The sequence below is a fragment of the Eurytemora carolleeae genome, unplaced genomic scaffold (assembly GCF_000591075.1).
Source record: "Eurytemora carolleeae unplaced genomic scaffold, Eaff_2.0 scaffold1130, whole genome shotgun sequence".
In the NCBI taxonomy this organism is placed as follows: Eukaryota; Metazoa; Arthropoda; class Copepoda; order Calanoida; family Temoridae; genus Eurytemora; species Eurytemora carolleeae.
Genome location: NW_019397063.1, coordinates 70893 through 91553, shown reverse-complemented (window position 1 = coordinate 91553; position 20661 = coordinate 70893). Strand labels below are relative to the sequence as shown.

Genomic DNA, 20661 nt, shown 5'->3' with positions numbered 1-20661 from the left:
TAGGAGATATACACCCGTCCTTGATCCATCAGAAACCAGTATCAGCTTACTCAGTATTCATAGATACTTGGAGATATCAATCCATACGTCCTTGATCCATCAGAGACCAGTTTCAGGTTACTTATTATGCATAGATACCTGGAGATATCCATCCGTTCTAGATCCATCAGAGACCAGTTTCAGGTTACTTATTATGCATAGATACCTGGAGATATCCACCAAAGAACAAATATCAGTCCAATTCCATCCTATCTTTACCCAACAAAGAACAGGGAAATTCTTGACTAAAAACTTAAAATTTCTATTTCAATTTTATGCAACCATCAGGTTGAAAATTATAAGGATTATAAATTAAAATATAAAGCGAGATTCATCAGTTTTTGGCAGTTTAAACCTTTGCCTGCATCTAAAAATAGTTGAATCTAATATTTAGTTTAATAAAATATTATTATTTCAAGTTTGAGTTTTGTATCTGGAGTTCTGACAATGGAAACTTTAAAGATAAATTTGCAAGATAAGGATAAGTGGCAGGATCCAACAAACGTGAATATTAAACTTCTCGGACAAGGTAAATTTATTCTGATGCAAATCAATCGTCAAAAAAACGTGATATAAAAAGACAACATTGAATCATTGGTCAACAATCTTTTTTGTATTTAACTTTATTCTAAATCCACAATATTTGTCTTAATTCAATAAAAAACTAGCTAAAGTACTCCCGTTGTATTCATAAAACACTCAATCTCGAAAAATGATTTTTGGAAAAAATCATTTCAATTTTGTTTCCCTTTGTTAACCCTGTAGGGTGACCATGGGTTCCCTCAATCATTTTAGCCAAATTTGGTCCAGCCGTTCGGCCAGTTATAGCCAACATATATATGAGCGGACAGCTTAGTTATACATATAGAAGAAGATGTTAACGTTTTGTAAAGAATATTTTAAGCAGTTCTTCTTTAGGAAAATGTAAGAAAGTTAGTTTAATGTATAAACTCAATTTTAAATATTTTGATGCCCCTGTCCATTATACAAATGAAGTCCATCCCACTATTATACAATGATTACCATACAATTTTGGAATTGGAAGACGACTTTTAGACTCAGATTATGGCTTTAAGTAGTCCAATGAACATGAGACACAAAAATCGAACAGAAAATTTTTAAGTAAATTAGCAAGTTATTAGTAACAACCTAAATACATTTAATTATTGCTTTTATGTCGTCTTCTGTATTCACAGTTTACTAGTTCTCACTGAAGGAGCCAAATTTTGATCGAGACAAATTTAAACAAATTTTGTAAATTTTGTCGAAACAAGCTTTTATTCTTACCAATTTTCTTGCAAAGACTAATATTTATTGATTAAAGTGAAAATGTACCTTAATCTAATTTTCCAGGAAATGAAAACTTCCTTGCTGAAATATCAAATGGTGATCTAGAAATTAAGCTCGCAAATGATGCTTCTATTACAAAGTTACCACCTGGTGGATATACTACAATAATAGTTCAGGTCCTTTTGTAAAAAAAGGTATTTTTTCAAAATGTCTTTTTTCTGCAAAATCCTAACTAATAAAACATCTGCAACTTCAATCTTCAAATAAACGTGTTAAGAACAAAATTTTGTTATTTTAAATTAAACTAAGACTCGTACGTATTTGTCGTCTTTATTTCTCTAAAGGGAGTGTTCGCGAGAAATAAAAGGGAATGTTCGGCGAAAAAAAATCGCTTTTGATCGCTACTAATCTTTCTTCTATCTGGTGTGTCTATAAGGAGAAAATTGTTAAAAACTACTCATGCTGAAGAGCGTAGCGTCCATACAAATTCTAAAAGTTACAATATTCAACTTGGATCGTAAAATAATCAATTCAATTTCAAACATGTCAGTCAGACATTACAAATAATAGTCATCGATTGTTTTTCGACGGATTTGTATGTGTTAAATATTTTTGATTTTGAAAAAAAATAATATTTCGCTTGCACTAGATTTTCAAACATTCCTGAAAAATATGAAAATGTCGTCTTAATTTTTAAAAATCCATGAAACAGGAATAAATGTTTTCAAAAGTGACAATCAGATCATAAAAAATTAAAAACATTATGAAATATCAACTATATACGATGCGTTGAAAAATTATCGATGATGATTGGTTGTAATGTCTGAATGATTTGTTTGGAATTAAATTGATTTTTACGATCCGAGTTGAATGTTGCAACTTACAGAATTTGTACGGAAGCCTATACCCCCTTTCATTTTTCACGAACACTCCCTTTAAGCTCGCAGAATATATTAAACTTTTATAAAGTTTTCTCCTTTATTTCTCTCTTTTTTAGGTTTCTAACAAAGACGATATTGAGGGGACAAAAATTGGCTCAACTCTTGTATCAGTGGCTTATCCTTGGGATAAAACTTCACCAAAATTCGATTCTGAGATTATCAGGTTAAAAAAATACTCATTAAGTTTTCATGATTCAACAATAATTAATCTTGGGTGTTTACTTTAAAAGAATTTTCAACGTAATTTCAAGTGACCCTCCATTTAAATAGTTTTGCGCGGTTTCTGCTTTGTTTTCGTATATTATGCAATAGATACGAGGAAAGATATATACCTTTATCTCTTATGAAAATTTTTGACATCATGAATTGTAAGAGGCTTAAAGCGTACCTTTGTCAATTTATTTATGTGAAGGGTCCTTTAAATGATGGTGGACGTCGACCTTAAAAAATTTTTCATATTTTTAGTGGAAGCGTTGAGAGTTCCACAGAAGCAGGCTTAGTGATTCTAAAACAGAATATATCTGCTGTTGATCCAGATGGATTATCTTCAACCTTGACATACAAAATTACTCCGGAAAATACAATGTTCTCTCTAAATGATCAACAAGGTATATATAACGATTGATCAATATTCTCACTAAATGATCAACAAGGTATATATTACTACTGATCAATGTTCTTACTAAATGATCAACAAGGTATAGTTTACTAATGATCAATATTCTCACTAAATAATCAACAAGGTATAGATTACTACTGATCAATATTCGCACTAAATGATCAACAAGGTATAGTTTACTACTGATCAATTTTCTTACTAAATGATCAACTAGGTAAATATAACTATTGATCAATATTCTCACTAATGATCAGCAAGGTATATATAACTATTGATCAATATTCTCACTAAATGATCAACAAGGTATAGATTACTACTGATCAAATTCTTACTAAATGATCAACAAGGTATAGTTTACTAATGATCAATATTCGCACTACATGATCAACAAGGTATAGTTTACTACTGATCAATTTTCTCACTAAATGATCAACTAGGTAAATATAACTATTGATCAATATTCTCACTAAATGATCAGCAAGGTATATATAACTATTGATCAAGGTTCTCAATAAATGATCAAGAAGGTATATATTACTATTGATCAATATTCTCACTAAATGATCATCAAGGTATAGTTTACTATTGATCAATATTCTCACTAAATGATCAACAAGGTATAATTTACTATTAATCTATTGATCTTAATCTGAATTTAATTAAAATGCACATAAAAAAACGTTTACATTTCTCTGAACTTTAAATTTTAACATTTTAACGATAATGTCAAGATAGACTCAAATAAAAAAGTAGAAAAGTGTTTAATAAAAAGTTAAGAATTTACATTTTTAGAATTGACTTATAACGGCGGAAATACAGAAGAGCGTCAAACTATTATGATTCAGGTGACATTATGATTTGCATTTTGTAATTATATGTTTTTATGATATTTTATGTTATTGCAATGTTTCAAAAACAGAAAAGGTTATTTCATTTAATCCATTTTTCATTGATGTTAGGTGCATTTTAACATTTTACAGTTATTCTGTTTTGGATGCCACATCTTAGGGAAACTTTTATTCCTACAAAAACATATGAAATCGAACAGAATTAGAGAAATTTTAAAAAATGTGTGCTTTTCCATTGTTGATGTGTTTTATAAATACAACAAAAAAATTGTTAAACTTAAAATATTGTTAAAGTGCATTTTCGAAACTTACATATTTTTCATTTTCCAGGTTACTGAAGAAACAGTTGAAGGGTCTGATTCCAGGTGTTTTTTTCGACTTTTGCTGTTTTTGCTTGTTTTATTTTATTATTATTATTATTATTATTATTTATTTCATGAATAATGTTTAGNAACTACAACTACAACTACAACTACAACTACAACTACAACTACAACCACAACTACAACTACAACTACAATAAAAACGACAACAACAACAACACAAGGTTAAAGCACAACAGAAAAATCTACCACCACAACTATTTGGGCTAGCATTGTATACACCCAAACAAATGTTGTAGTATACATGTATACACTGTATTTCCACCGTTCAAAACCGTACTTTCTCATAAATATCTCTGATTTTAAAAGGCAGTATATCGGGAACGTCCTGTCAAATAACCCTGCTAACTTAGAGAAGAATCGTTCCTTTTCTTTAAAAGAATTTTAACACCGTACTTCCTATAGTATACCGTGTATTTTAACACCGTACTTCCTATAGAATACCGTGTATTTTATTTAAACATGCACTAAACTACCTTATAGTCTACAGAGAAATAAATCAGACATAAACTGCATTTTTAAATAAGAGATACCTCTGAGAAAAAATTTTTATGCTAAGTCTGATTGAACTTCAAGAAACATTTTATCTTTTTTATTATAGTAATAGCTAAATTGCCCGGCATTACCGGTGGAATTTTAGAAACACTAAAAAGAAAATTTAATTTTGAAAAAAAAATCCAAGTTTTGAAAATCAATGGGTACCCTCAAAAAATGTCAGCCAATTTGGTTCAGCCGTTTGGCCAGTGATATACATATATATACATACATATATATATATATATACGGTTTTTCCAGTATCAACTTCAACAACAACAACTACAACCACAACTACAACTACAACCACAACTACAACAACAACAACACAAGGTGAAAGCAAAACAGAAAAATCTACCACCACAACTAGTGGGGCTAGCATGGTATACACCCAAACAAATGTTGTAGTATACATGTATACACTGTATTTCCACCATTCAAAACCGTACTTTCTCATAAATATCTCTGATTTTAAAAGGCAGTATATCGGGAACGTCCTGTCAAAAAACCCTGCTAACTTAGAAAAAGAATCGTATATATATACGATTCGATATATATATATATATATATATCAGTTGAAACGCAACAATCTTCTTATAACATTTTATATATACTACTATTATATACTAGGCTTTTTGAGCGCATCGCGCACATCTTCTATTTCAACTTTAAATTGTGGCTTTATCTCTGAGCATCTTCTCTTTGTACAGTATAAAGCAAAAACAATCAACAAGTTTGCGGATTTCATAATAGTTTTTCGCGCATTTTCAAAATTTTACAAAAATAAAAACTTTTAAACTCAAATTTCTAAAATGTTGATCATTCATAAACCTTCCCTTGAGTCACGTGAGGTCCCACACAAAATTTGGGACCTATCGATTCGGCCGTTTTGACGTTTATTGGATACAAACAGCTCAACAAACAGACACCCAGACAAACTATGAAAGGAAATGAGTTTTTGCAACAAACTCAAATTTTTTAATTCCTATATCTTTGCAATCTGATGATCTAAAAATACTATATTTTAAACTTATGTTATTAGATATAACAAAATTCATTTTGCAATAACAAATGTCAACGCCTTCGGGTTGCAAAGATACACGGATTAAAAAAAATTAGTTTGTGTGGATTGAGCGAAGAGCTAATATTATATAGATTTAATTTTGTTTTTGATTAGGTGATCCTGGAGATATAAGTATAGAATTTATATCTGGAGATATGAATGGTATAAATCAATATGTAGGATATCCGTCCTTTGTGGTTCTAGAGAATTCGGTGCCTATGCCTATTTCCCAAGGTACAGTGTGTACCAATCAACATAAGAATTAAGCTACCAATTTTCTATTGTTTTTTGATCCATGTTAAGGCATGTTTTCATTATTTCCATTTCGTATTTAGTATTTATTTTCAAAATTCAGACCATGCACTTGATATATTTAAACCTTATAAGAAGTGCAAACTTTTCAAGTTACTCTTTGTCATAATCACAATAGCGGAAATCAAAGACGACTTTTAACTCGTCTCTCAATTTATAACTATGGGTTGGAATAAATTTTCTTTAAAAAAAACGGGTTGAATTTTTTCCAAAGCGTTTTTTAATAGGAAATTTAATAGCAACTAAAAAATATATCTTTTAAAACAGCACTGTCAAATTTCGGTCATTTTTTGCTTGCTTTTTCTTTAAATTGCAAAAAAAAATAGTTTTAAATTAAAGAGTCCTTATCGTTGTTTTTAATTTCAGTGAGAGCCGAATGTAATAACGCGAGCTATAATTCTTTCATAAAATACAGTGTAGAAGGTTCAAAGGTACTAGAGCTAAACATAAAACAAAATATATTCATTTTACAAAAAATTCAATAATTTTTATCATGTTATTTTTAACCTTTTTAGACTTTCTTTGCTGATGAAGACACTGGTGAAATTTATGCAGGTATTCATCATTCAGTTTTTTTGAAAATTTAAAGGGTTTTCAAAACTCATTTTTGTTTACTTGACGATTTGAAAAAAATCTTAGGGTTAAATCATTTTAACAAAGAATCAATAGATTTTTTCATCCAACTTTAATTTGTTTAATCGCCAGAGGTCTTTAATTTGTAGTGCAAACCTTTTAATCGTGATTTGATCAAGCAGAATTCAATGCAATTAAAGTACGTAGATCATTATTTTGAATTTAATTCTTTTTAATTCTATATGTAATCAACAGTTTTCATAAGTTCAGACCGTCATGTACTTTACCTCTTTTTACAAACTATCCTCTTAGTTACTTTTTTTTAATGTAAGTGCAGTCGGGGGCTGACAGGCTGGATAGTTTTAACTGCAGAATTGGTGTCTTTTTTTAATTGCTTGTTTAGTAACTGGTGGCAGTAGGATTGATAGTATATGCTTTGGGTCTGAAATGTAATGCAGGATTCTGTTTTTTCTACATTTGTTTGATTTTGTGAACCTTGTTGGTGGTAGTAGTATATGCTCTGGATCTGATATGAACTGCAGGATTGTGATCTTTTGCATGTTTTTGTTTTTATAAACCCTGTGGTGTGATTAGGATAGATAATATTTGCTCCGGTTCTGAAATGAACTTCAGGATTGTGCTTTTTTTTCATTTGTTTATTTTAGTAAACCCGGCTGGTGGAAGTAGGATGGATAGTATTTGCTCCGAGTCTGAAATGAACTGCAGGGTTGTGGTTAAAGCAACGCTCAACTCTGTATCAAAAATTATCACTGTTTATGTAAGTTTGAAATACTAAATAATTTTTAGCCGGGAAAGGGTTCAAAAAGGGCGAAAAAAATAAAGATACCAGTTATAAATCTATAGCATATAACTTTAACTAGAAGGGGATAATTAGACCTTATACTGTCCTGGTTTTTCCATACATATTCTATAATTGTAATGTACAACGTGCTTTAGCTTAGGATGTATACTTGAAATTAACCGAAATTTACAGTGATAAAGTTTAAATGATTTTATCAATATTTATAAACCTTGCTAACATTCTTTCACGAGACATTTAAAAGTTTTCATTTGGTTTATTAGAATTCATGTGATTAAAAACCTCAAATTTTTAAAGAGCTTATGTTTTTGCCCCAATCTCAAATGTTCTAATTCCCAACTTTTGCAGCATGATCGTTTTTTCAGGTTTGCAATATTGGGTTGCATAGTTATGGGGATTAGAACGTCAGAGTTTGTGGTAAAGACTTAATTCTCTTTGCCTAGGTTACCAGTGTGAGTGTAGAGTATATCCTTGTTGTCAAATCTGACGAAAATCCTGAAACTGTTCTGAAAAATTTGAATATTATCCAGGAGGATATTTGGTTCAGGTAAATTTGAGTTAGCCTTTATTTGAAGAGTGTCATGTCCGATTCACGCTGGTAACCCACTATTATCTCCCTAGAGGGGGCTGATTCATGTAGTGTACTGTCCCGTTTTGCCTTATATAGTCTGTATGAGTACTGTACAGCTTGCTCTAGCTGCTTCAAAGTCGGTCAGGTACTTGAAATAAACCGGAGTTTACAGTGAACCAAGGAGGAATGAGATATCCTTCTTTTTCTCTCCAAATGTATTATTTTCAATTGTGGTTTGTCTTTAAAAGTTATTTGCAGATTTATGCTACTGAGACATAAAGAAAATTTAGGTCATCCTACAAATAGATGGACACATATATAAAATGTCGTCTACAGTACATGGAAACTATTTTTTACTACTCATTTTTATGAAACCATGTTGTTAAAGCATTTCCTGAAAATAATTTTAGCTTTTAACTGTTGCTCTGAAAGTTGGCCATTTCAAATCATTTTCTAATTCTGGCGAATTTTTCTTTTCGAATTGGCGCATTTTCAAAATAAAATTCTTTCAATTTTTTAAAGAATTTTCCTCTAATTTTGATGTTATATAAACCTTCCCTGGGGTGGGGTCATGTGAGGTCCCACACACAATTTGGGCTTGATCAGTTCAGCCGTTTTGACGTTTATTGGATACAAACGGACAGACAAACAAACAGAGTTTCTCACAACTAGTGACAAGAAAAGTATATGTATATAGATCCTTGTTTAGATTAATGAATCTTCAGCTTGAGAACAAGTCGGAAAGACAGGATGGATTTAGAAACAGAATGTTTCTAACGGCTCACAAGATGTTAGACACTAGTTCAGGGTTTCTTACATATAGTGAAGCTGCTATCATTGCAAGGTTTTATTTTTATCAAATTGCTGAATTTTCTAAATCGGGTTTCTTTTTTTAGAATTATATTAAGTTAGCTAGTGCCCGGCGTTGATTGTGGAATTTTTGTAAATATCGAATTTCGAAAGAAAAAATTACGATTTAAAAAAATCTATTTGTTAGCCAGGTACCCCCAGAGTACTCATGGGTTTCCTAAAATAATTCACGCAATTGGGTCCAGCCGTTTGGCCAGCTAACATATACAAAGATATACATACAAATATACATATAAATACATATATTAGCAAAGAGCGTTATTTTATAGATCAAGTAATTCTTATATATATTTTTTATATTTTATAACTACATTTATTTAATAAATCAATGGATTTATAATGAAGCCATTTCTGTGATAAGTTTATTATTTTCTTCTTTAAATCAACGTATAGAATTTAACGTTTCATACCTGATCAGTTTTAAACAAAACTTATTCTTGTAATTAAAGAAATACTTTAGAAATGTTAGTGGTGTTACCATAGAAATATCAGAGGGCTCTGATGACATATTCATACATGATACAGGTAACAAAAAAGAATTTATTAGTTAAACTTTTTAATTTCTATCGGGGTTCAATTAATATAATTAATAAAAGTATGTTGTTAATTTATTTTTTAAAAAACTAGAATTGTGTCCACAAACATTTTTTGGGGTCATAAAAATACAAACATTCAGACAAACTGAACATATATACATAATAAAAATGAATAAAATAAATACTGTTTTTTTATTTGAGATTAATTTATCATTTATGTTTTCTGTTTTTTTTAGTTGACGAAGAAGAAGATAGTAACACAGCTGTTCTGGTTATTGCTCTTCTTTTAACCTTCCTTCTCCTAGGGATACTCATATACATTCTTATCATTAACAGAAGGTAATCTTCTAACCTTCCTTCTCCTTGGGATACTCATATACATTTTTATCATTAACAGAAGGTAATCTTCTAACCTTCCTTCTCCTTTGGATACTCTTATACATTCTTATCATTAACAGACGGTAATCTTCTAACCTTCCTTCTCTTTGGGATACTCATATACATTCTTATCATTAACAGAAGGTAATTTTCTAACCTTCCTTCTCCTTGGGATACTCTTATACATTCTTATCATTCACAGAAGGTAATCTTCTAACCTTCCTTCTCCTTGGGATACTCATATACATTCTTATCATTAACAGAAGGTAATCTTCTAACCTTCCTTCTCCTTGGGATACTCATATACATTCTTATCATTAACAGAAGGTAATCTTCTAACCTTCCTTCTCTTTGGGATACTCATATACATTCTTATCATTAACAGAAGGTAATCTTCTAACCTTCCTTCTCTTTGGGATACTCATATACATTCTTATCATTAACAGAAGGTAATCTTCTAACCTTCCTTCTCCTTGCGATACTCATATACATTCTTATCATTAACAGAAGGTAATCTTCTAACCTTCCTTCTCCTTGCGATACTCATATACATTCTTATCAAAAACAGAAGGTAATCTTCTAACCTACCTTCTCCTTGCGATACTCATATACATTCTTATCATTAACAGAAGGTAATCTTCTAACCTTCCTTCTCCTTGGGATACTCTTATACACTCTTATCATTAACAGAAGGTAATCTTCTAACCTTCCTTCTCCCCGAGATACTTTGATACATTCTTGTTATTAACAGAAGAAAATCTTTTATTGAAAACCTTCCAAAATCCTTCATGTTTTTTGTCAATTTGATTTAAAAAGTATGCCATACAAGTAAAGATTTTGGTTTTATTTTCTTTAAAATTGCATGTTTAAGTTTAAGTGATTATTTTGAGAACTTGCAATTAAAAAAAAATCTATTCAAAAGTGAAAGTTTAAAGGGACAGTAAAGGAAAAATAAAAGGGGGTATAGGCTGAAAGCTAATCACTTTAGCTCTTGATCGCGACCAATGAAAGATTTATCTGATGTTCCTGTCTCGAGAAATTGATATAAAACTGTGTTATAATTATACGAAAATTCATATATGTAAAATTTTGAAAATCTGAAACTTAAATCACGTGACCAGAACTATCACCAATGGCAGAACAGTATACTGGTCACGTGTCTCCGCCAATATCACGTGACCACTTTACTGCACTGCCATTGGTGGAATTTCTGGTCAAGTAATACGGACGTAAAAATAATATTATGAATGAAATCTATTGAAAATAGAAACAACAAATATAAAAGTAAACCTAAATTACAATTAGCTTTCTCTGGGATATCATCTTTTTCAGCTTGGTTGCTGTTTTTCTGAGCATGGTCTGTTTAAACCAACTATTTCTATACGAAATTGTATATATATGCATTTTCGTACAAGTTTGAAACAGCTTTATATCAACTCTCGAGTTAGGAACTTCAGATAGGCGTCTCAAGGGTCTCGATGAAAAGCTAAAGTGATTAGCTTTTAGCCTATACCCCCTTTCATTTTTCCTTTTCTGTCCCTTTAAGATCATAATATCTTCTTTTAAAGCCTGTGTAATGTGTACATACATTTTTGGAAAAACCGCATTAATTAATGAAGTGAGGAAGACGATATTTATGTTAATTTAATAATGGTGTAAAGCAAAAAGATTTACCTTAGCCTCTTTAAATTAAGATTTTAAAAAAGTGTCTGCGTACATGAAATCAAATGATTTTTTATCGAACTTTATCGCAAATTTTGTAAGAGAGAAAATTGACGAAAAAAGAATAACAATATTTTTTCTGGGTTGTTCAATATTAAAGGGAGTGTTGGCAAAAAATGTAAGGGGTTATAGACATACGGCGAAAAGTAAGCGCCTTTGATCGCTTCTAATCATACTTCCATCTGTAGTGTCTATAAGGAGAAAATTGTTAAAAACGACTCATACCGAAAGACGTAAAAAAAAAATACTATGAAATATCAACTTGTATATACGCTGGATTTTCGAACAGTACTGGAAACTATGAAAATGTGGTCTTCCTAATCTTAACAGGAGTAAATGTCTTCAAAAGTAATTCTCAGATCGAAAAATAAAAAATATTATGAAATATTAACTATATATATATAGAATGCGTCGAAAAATAATCGATGATAATTGATTGTAAAATCCAAATGATATGTTCGAAATAAAATTGATTTTTTACGATCCGAGTTGAATGTTGCAACTCTCTGAATTTGTATGGACGCTGCGTTCTTCGGTGTGAGTCTTTTTTAACTATATTCTACTTATAGACGCAACAGATGCAAGTCAGATTAGTAACGATCAAAAGCGTTTATTTTTCGCCGTAGGCCTATACCCCTTTCATTTTCGCAAATACTCCCTTTAGTTAGAGGGTCAATTGCAATGTTTTTTTGAGACATCATAGATTTAGTGATAAATATATTTGGGTCTATACACAACATTATAAGGTCTATACAGATTACGGATAGATTATATTTAGGTCTATACAGATAGATTATATTTAGGCCTATACAGAAAATTATAAGGAAGAAAATGAAATCAAGAAACGAAAACGCACCAAAGGTAAAAACAAAATTTAAAGTTTATTTTTTTAAATTGACATCTTTTGGTTTCAAATGGCCTGACAATTCTTTAAAATGAAAATATTTTCAAAGTAAACTAAATTAAGGTTGGAGAAACAAAATATTACTTACCAACACTTTTTGACAAATTTTTGATTATTTTCATTTTTTTAAATACAATTTTTTAGATTGACAGACTTGAAGATGTTCAAGAACCAACTCTAAACAGAAACCCAATGACTTCCCAGGTATCGCAATTAGCTTATTTACAGGGAATGTAAAAGAAAAATGAAAGGGGTTATAGGCTGAAGCCTGAGAATCTAAGATATATAATAGTTCGATCTGATGTTCCTGTCTCGAGAAATTGATTTAAAACTGAGTAAAGATTATACCAAAACGTGTATATATATATATATATATGTTGATTTTGTATCAGATTCGTAGTATTAAACAGATCATATTCAACAAATACGCAATCTGAAATCTGAAAACCAGGAAATCCCATGGAGGAGCCTGAGAAACTCAAGTTTGCCCCTATTATATTTGAATTTAATAATTTTCAATAGATATAATTGATAATATTATTTATTCGTCCGGAACATGTTACCAGAGCTCCAACCAATGGCAGTGCAGTATTATTGTCACGTTTCTCTGTCTGCATCACGTAACCAGTATACTGCACTGCCATGGGGGAGTCCTGGTCACATGATACGGACGTATATCTTACATATATAGGTTTTGGTATAATTTTGACACAGTTTTATGTCAATTTCTTGAGACAGGAACATCATTTAGATTTCTTATATGTATCCTTCAATTCCTGAGATTCTCAGGTTTAATCCTATACCCCCTTTCATTTTTCCTTTATAGTCCCTTTAATATTGATAAAAAGGCGCAACTATGCGGGGGGGACCAACCATGCTTTTTTAAGGGTCAGATTATTTGCACCAAACTTTCCTATAGAGTTAAAAATAATATAACAATGTACTTGGCAAAAGAGGGCCAAATGGTTAAAAAATAATAGAAACCCAGAAATGGTTTGAAATACGTTTTCGACAATAACTGTAAAAAGTGTTTCTTTATTAACAATAGCAAAAAGAATAAGCAATGGCCGGATTAGTAGTTTGAATTCACATGCAGTTAATCGCAGCATCTTTTTTTCGGGAATATTTACTTTTTTATTAAAATATATGTCTATACAATATTGTTAAAGTTAATGAAAAACAGTATTTTCTAAAGTGCATATTGATGGACTTATTTACGAAACCAAAAAATATAATGCGAACACGATACAAGATACTTTATTGAATAAAAGAATGAGAAATGTGGCTAAATGGTTAACACTATATACAGCTGTACATCTTGGTCACAACGATCAGCTCCACCTCTGCTCAAGCCTGTGCATACAGGACTAATTGCTCTATCCTCCTTCCCTGACCATCTTGTGCATATCCTTGAACCCTAGTTTCAGGAATCCCAGGTGGATTCACAGGACAGGAATTTCCAACGAAACTTGGGCCCCATTTTGGCGGGATTCTGTAAATATCCTTAAACAATAAACAAGAGGGAACGGGGTATATATTTCCCCAACACACTATTTACAACACAAAAAATCACTATTCTGACATCTTCTACAATATGATGCATATCTCCCTAGAACAACAGGAACTTTAATTTTCTGATGTTGTAGAATTAGTAAGACAAATTTGTGGAGCAGAAAACTGTGAAATGGTTTACGTCTTTTTTTCTAATTTTTCTTTTTATTGTTTTTCTTCAGGTAGCTATAGGATCTAAGGATATTTATGGAGTTCCTGCTGTCGGGGGAGCAACACAGGTAGCAGTAAATTATTTTCATTGGGATTATTACAGGGGGTCATCCTATATTTCATTAATTAATAAAACAAGTTAATATTCCAGTTTTTATTGGAATTATTACAGGGGTGTCATCGTATATTTCATTAAATAGTAAAACAAGTTAATATTCCAGTTTATATTGGAATTATACAGTTGTCCTCGTATATTTCATTAATTAATAAAACAAGATTTTATTCCAGTTTTTATTTCTACCAAGGTTTTCCATTATACAATAGGCACATACACATGTAAAAAAATCTGTAGATTAAAAAAATATTCCTTGTAAAAATATAAAAAAATATCGCAAATAATTTCGAGAGTATTGTCATTTTTACCCAATTTCATGTTCCAAAACAACAATATTTCAAATGCAAAAAATACTTTTCCATTTAGTTGGCAACTTCTCTTTTTTAACATATTTGTATTTGTCTGGTGAATCTAAGATGAAATATATATTCATCATCATTGTATTAATATAAACGCCGACCAATACAGTTACAAAACATTCTTTTCTCTTAGCATGGTCTCAACAGGGAGATATCTTATGAATTAGAGAGAAGGCTTGATGTTAAGGTAAAACCACAAAATTAATTTTTTAATAATTCTGAAAAGAACATTTAATTTTTCAAATTTAATAAACCGAACACAACTTCACAAGACTCAACAAAAAAGCCAAGCTTACAGGGAAATTTCTTTATCAATTGTTTTCAACTAAAATTATAAATATTACACACATGGTTAATGATTCCCTTCAAAGACGATATGTACGGAGTTTGTGCAGGCTTTCCCCCTACATTTTTGATTTTCTAAAGCTCTGCGGCTTTTTTTCTTTGATGTATATGCATTAAAAGACCCTATTGATGTAGAAAACAGATGTAAATTTTAATCTTGTTGAATTGAAAAATATTCATGTCGTCATTAAAGACGCATTCTTTCTAATAGATGGATATTTTTTCTCATGCATTAAATATGAATCAGTTTTTAACCAAGGGTGTAGAACTTTTTAGAAAGATTTTACTTTAGGTGGGACATAATGCGGATGTTTTTAAATCTAAACCGGATTCTGCGCTGCCGACTCAAGGAAAACCGGTTTCTAAACCATCACCACCAGTACAGGGAAAACCGGTTCCTGAACCACCAAGAAAGGCAGTTACCGCGCCTGCACCACCCAAAAAACCAGTTCCTTCTGTTCCTGAACCAACATATGTAAGGATTACAAAGTTCACGCACCCCTGACCCTTAGTAAAAGTAAATTCAACCTAAAATCTGACCGCGTCAACCTTGTTGCACCGGCTAGTCATGGGCTAGTCCTTTTCATTGTCTGCTTTATTCACCCGGGCGATACAGTACAATTTGGGACCGGAAAGGTTGACCCGGCTCGGAAATTCAAATGTGCCACGGCTGCCCGTGAGTTAGTCATGAAAAGTCACGTTTACCTCATCCAGGGAGAGGGGAGAAGGCTATGATATAATCTCTAAAACAGCTGAAACTAATATTAGTTCAATCATAATTATTGAAAACAAAAATACATTACATGGTGTCTTTACGGCAAAAGTGTCTATAACACGGGCAGTCATAATACATTTGAATTTTCCGAGCCGAATCAACCTAGCTTTCCTGTTCCAGTTTAACCTAGCTTTCCTGTTCCAGTTTGTACTGTATCGCCCGGACATAGGGTAAATAAAGCAGACACTCAATAGGACTAGCCGGTCACAATTGACACAGTCAGGCATTAGGATGAATTTACTTTTACTAAAGGCTCAGAGGTGCGTGATAAGAGTTTCACAGCGATATACTTAGCTTTTTAAATTATTGTGATGATTAATAATTTATTTCATTGACATGATTGTAAAAATAATTAATTTTATGTACAATTAAGCAGATCACTATTGAAGGGCTATCTTCAATGAATGTAAAGTCATTATTATGAAAGGTTGTCGCTAACGGTTGTTAATGATCGTTAATAAAGAGTCGTCATTAGCGGTCATTAATGAAGAACCGTTGTTAACGGTCGTTAACAATCCATCCCTATGCAGCAGGTCTTTTAGTTCTTAATTTTACCGTGGCAAACACTTGCAATATGTACAACACTGGCCATTAAGTTTTAAAGCTCTGTATCTAATTTGCATAATTCTGATCTATTTTTGCTCCAAAACATTCATAATTTAGTTCATGAAGTGATTTTCGCATTCTTGGATAAACCCGACTATTTTCTTTTTTTCCATATTCAGACCCTGGATGGAGTGAGATTTAATGAAAAGGCTGAAGTGGTAGAAGTAGCTCTTAACAAAAGAAAAGATTCATCCAGGTTAGACCCTCAGTCGAGCCTCCACCGTAAGCAACTTAAAAAAAATTTAAAAATAATGAATTCTTTATAAATATAAAATCTTCGCAATACTTAAAAGAATTGTGTAATTGATTTTACCAAACAATTCTATGTTGTTTCCAAACATTTGCCGAACTTGTATTTTCTTGCCGCTTTGTTTCCAACAAGTAAATTTCGTGCAATAATAACTGCATTTATATATTTCTAGTTCTGGAACCTCGGATAGCTCCAGCTCCTCCACATCCTCCTCCGATGGTTCAGATGAGTCCTCCAGTTCAGATGAAGCAGTTACAGCTATTTAGAGTTTTAAAACATATCATTAGATAATATTATGGGGTACTAGCTTAAGTGCCATTCGTTGCCCGTGATATTTAAAAAAACACTTCAGATATAAAATCAAACAAAAAAAATTAAATCAAAATAAAATAAAAATTATAATTTTTCTTTAGCCATGTTACCCACAGGATACCCATGGGTTTACTAAAAAATATATAGAAATATGGGCGAATAACTTTTTGATATTTAGGAAGATACAATGTTAGGTGTATGCTCTTTTAATAATAATAGAATATATTTTAGAAAAAAATGAAATTGTTTAAGACAATTTTATTGGACGTTTGTTTTTTTTGGTTAATTATCAAAAAAAAACTATCAATTATTGATTTGTAGTGATCTGAGGCCGAATTTGAAGAATTTGAGCCGCGGCTTAACGATGGTTGGTTCCACTTAAAATTGAATTTAATGTTTCAAGCTGGCGCTCAATAAAAACTGTTTTTGGGCGGATTTGAGACGCGGCTTCAATTTATTAAATTTGGATTCTGGAAAATTTCAGAACTTTTACAAAGTAGAAACTTTGTTTGTTGTGATAAATCTTCCAAACTCCATCATTTACGCTCCGCTCTGGACAGAAGGAGAATATTATATACTTTCACGACTTTGTGTCCCAAATTTCCTCCAATTTTGATTTCTATGCACAAGTTTAAAATTCAAGCTCAAATTTATATTCTTAGCTTTTTAACCCTTTCCCCCGAATGGGCTATTTTTGTCTAATATAGGTTGGGATAGGGAAGTTGAGATAGGGGAGTGTGATGCATGTCCTTAGTTCAACTTTCAAGGTGTGCGCATTAAAAAAATAAATTAGACCTCTATCTTTAATGGTTGCAAGGGAGGATTTTTTTACCCTATACCTGCTGGGAAAAAGTATTGGTCTGAGGCTGTTGAAATTTTCTGACTTTTCTTACATACCCAAAGCCCTCCCTTTAGGCCTAAAACCGGGCTTTAATACTAACTGCCTGAGTCCTCAGGCACTGACCCCCTCCGTATTTTTTTTTACATAAATCAAATAGCCCACCCTTTAAGTCTAAAACCGGGCTTTCATACTAACTGCCTGAGTCCTCAGGCAAAATGCCTGAATGACTTTTTTTCCTGTAACAAACTAAATCTTTGTTTTGACCCACTTTCAGTTGTCAGCTTTTATTAATTTAAATTTTTTTTGGAAAGCCTATGACTTAAAAAAACGGAATGCACAATTTTTGTAAAAAAATGTTTTGCTAACTATTTGCATAAAATCCGTCCAACGAAATATGCAAATTTTTAATTTTTCTTAATTACACATCAGGTTATTTAAAATTGACAACATTTTTTTGCATATTTGAATTGGCATGATCAAGGGCTGTTCAAAATAGTATGATTTATCATTTTTGGACATTTTTTTGCAAGCATATTTACTGAATAACTAGATTTAGCAAAAAAAATCAATTTTTGTAAATTTGCAAATGCTTTTGCGGATTCTAAAAGTAGAGTACAAGAGCTTTCCAATGATTTATCATTTGTCATATTTGGACATCAAACATGGAATTTAGAGGGGTGGGGGGGGGCCCCCCCCCCCCAGCATATCCTGGTTTTCAGGTACCCCAGCAGAGCTAGGGTTAAAAAAGTAAAAAGTATGCCTGAAAAATGTTTAAAAATAATTATTTTTAATTTTTACAAATATTTACATGGGTCACATCCATTTTTCAAGGGGTTTTTCAAATATACGTTAAGTAATAAAAAAATGCTAACAATTTCCGATTTTTTGAAACACCGACCCGCCGTTTGACTATCCTCCACCCTTCCTTATGCATCAAAAGAAAAATAATTTGCAAAATTTGTTCACAACTATAGCTGTTGAAAAAGTAATGAAGTTTAAACGTTTCAGTTATTTAGGAAAAACCACTGATGGGGGGGGGACACCCCGGCCCTTCCGACCGTGATAGGGTTAATAAGTGAGATTATGATTAAAAACATTTAAGATTTCAATTTCACGCTACATTTACTTTACTCTGACATGATTTATCTATACTATACAGGTCAGAGCTCAGTCCTTTCATTTTTGGATATTTTTAAATCTTAGTAATAATCACAAATGAGTTAAAAATGGTTCATATTTTGTTTTGAGTAACCCTGTAGTCAAATAAAACAACACAAAGAAGTAACTATGGAACATTTTATTCATTAAAGATATATAAAAAGTGAATTGTATTATACTAACAACAAAGTCTAAATTTATTCTGCTTCCTGCAGCAAATGTTATATCTTCAGTTAAGTTTAATGAATTTTTGCCAATAAGATTTTTAGAATTGATGGCTTAGGATGTAAGCAGAGAACACTAATAAAATTATTTATTACAAACTTGTTTTAAAACTTATAACAAAGAATTCCTTTGGTCGTTCAAAGACAATTCAAATAAGATGTTTTTTTTTACTTAAATCTTTAAGTAATTGCTCTTAGGAAATCAATTACAAATAGTTAATTATAAAAGAGCAGTTTTAAAATTTTTAGGAAAAAAACTACTTGTACAAAAAGGTTGCTTTTTTTAAACTTTGTTGGATTCTAAAATTTACATTTTTTTCAGACCCAGATGTAAATTTGTATGGTTGGTCAAAACTTTTTTTTCTTCGGTTTTTGTGACTTTTGCTGAAAAAGAACTACACGCGGCATCCGCCTCAGATCGTCTTCCATTGGAAAAGAATAATAATATTTGTAAAATTGTTCAACTATTTACTATAAAATTAATAAAAACAAACATTCTACTATATCTAGGAACAGTACAGGTAAGAATAACATCTTTTAAACTTTATCTTTGAATTAATAGATTATATTTAACTTTTTAACTCATATATACTTATTATCTAACGTTATAAAACAAATTAATTTAAAGTAAACATTATAATCTTGTTTTTCACAATAGTCATCTATTGTTTAAAAATTTGATGAATCTGAGCTGGAAACTCTAGTTTTGTGGATATCGAGATCAATTCTCGACCTCTTTTTTTATTCAGCAGAATTATTTTATCTTTAATTGAAATTCAGGAATGTATCTAAATTCAACCAATCAGAGTGTCGCAATTGCAGAAATATAGCAGCCAATCGGAAGCCGGAAAATATTGCGCTACCAATGAGAAAGCTAGATTGATATCCAAAATTAGAGGATTAAGCAGAAAATCAAGTGTTTACAGTGGATAATCGAGGTTACGCGATCCGGATTTTAGAAAAGTTCCCAGCTCTGTACGCGTAATTAAGTATAAATTCAATATTTTTTTGGCTTTGGTAAAATTTTGAATTAGCTTAAAAGTTTACATATAACATTTTTTTTAATATTGACAGTTATTACTAAAAAAATGCGATCTTGTACAATTTTTGGCAGACTTCTTGATTTCTGTGTTATTGTGTACATTTCTCTAACCAAATGAGCAAAAGATAATCTTGAAAAATCTTCCAAGAGTTGGGATTTCTAACACTGAGTCAGAAATTTAATAGATCGGTTTCTACAAAACTGCCTAACCCCATTCATGAAACTGTGTTTCCGATACTGGGTTTCATCGGTACTCTGTCTTAAGTTTCGTGCTCTGAGAAGGATTATGCAGTACACAACAATACATAGACCATTCAAAACTGGCCCCAATTGTAATTACAAATGAACACATATTAGAGACCATTGGGTTGGCATTAAAAATTCCCTTTGTTAGAGATTTTTGAGCTTCACTCGTTCACATTGTTCGAAATTTGACTCTTTTAATGGAATCTGTTTGATTAAACCTGGGAATTAAAAGAAAATTTTCAAAAACACAAAAATTAAAACTT

The 20661-nt window shown here is 31.3% G+C and overlaps 2 protein-coding genes across 2 annotated transcripts in view; both read left to right on the top strand.

Moving 5' to 3' along the window:
* The window catches only part of LOC111711533 (protocadherin Fat 2), an 11111-nt gene extending 6930 nt beyond the window's left edge, over window positions 1-4181 (top strand). Inside the window, exons 11-16 of the mRNA XM_023485914.1 lie at window positions 459-568; window positions 1393-1505; window positions 2327-2433; window positions 2736-2878; window positions 3682-3734; window positions 4068-4181. Coding sequence (XP_023341682.1) covers window positions 459-568; window positions 1393-1505; window positions 2327-2433; window positions 2736-2878; window positions 3682-3734; window positions 4068-4181 — 640 coding nt within the window. The remainder of the gene's footprint in view (window positions 1-458; window positions 569-1392; window positions 1506-2326; window positions 2434-2735; window positions 2879-3681; window positions 3735-4067) is intronic.
* Window positions 4182-4958: 777 nt separating this feature from the next.
* On the top strand, window positions 4959-17130 carry LOC111711535 (uncharacterized; the record flags this gene model as incomplete). The annotated part of the gene is given in 16 exon segments (XM_023485915.1): window positions 4959-4987; window positions 5832-5951; window positions 6396-6460; window positions 6545-6584; window positions 7268-7380; window positions 7866-7969; window positions 8703-8837; window positions 9324-9388; window positions 9636-9738; window positions 12303-12360; window positions 12548-12607; window positions 14137-14193; window positions 14733-14786; window positions 15237-15419; window positions 16445-16521; window positions 16748-17130. Coding segments are annotated over 15 exon segments (1287 nt in total). The 3' UTR covers window positions 16842-17130.
* Between the last annotated feature and the right edge of the window lie 3531 nt (window positions 17131-20661).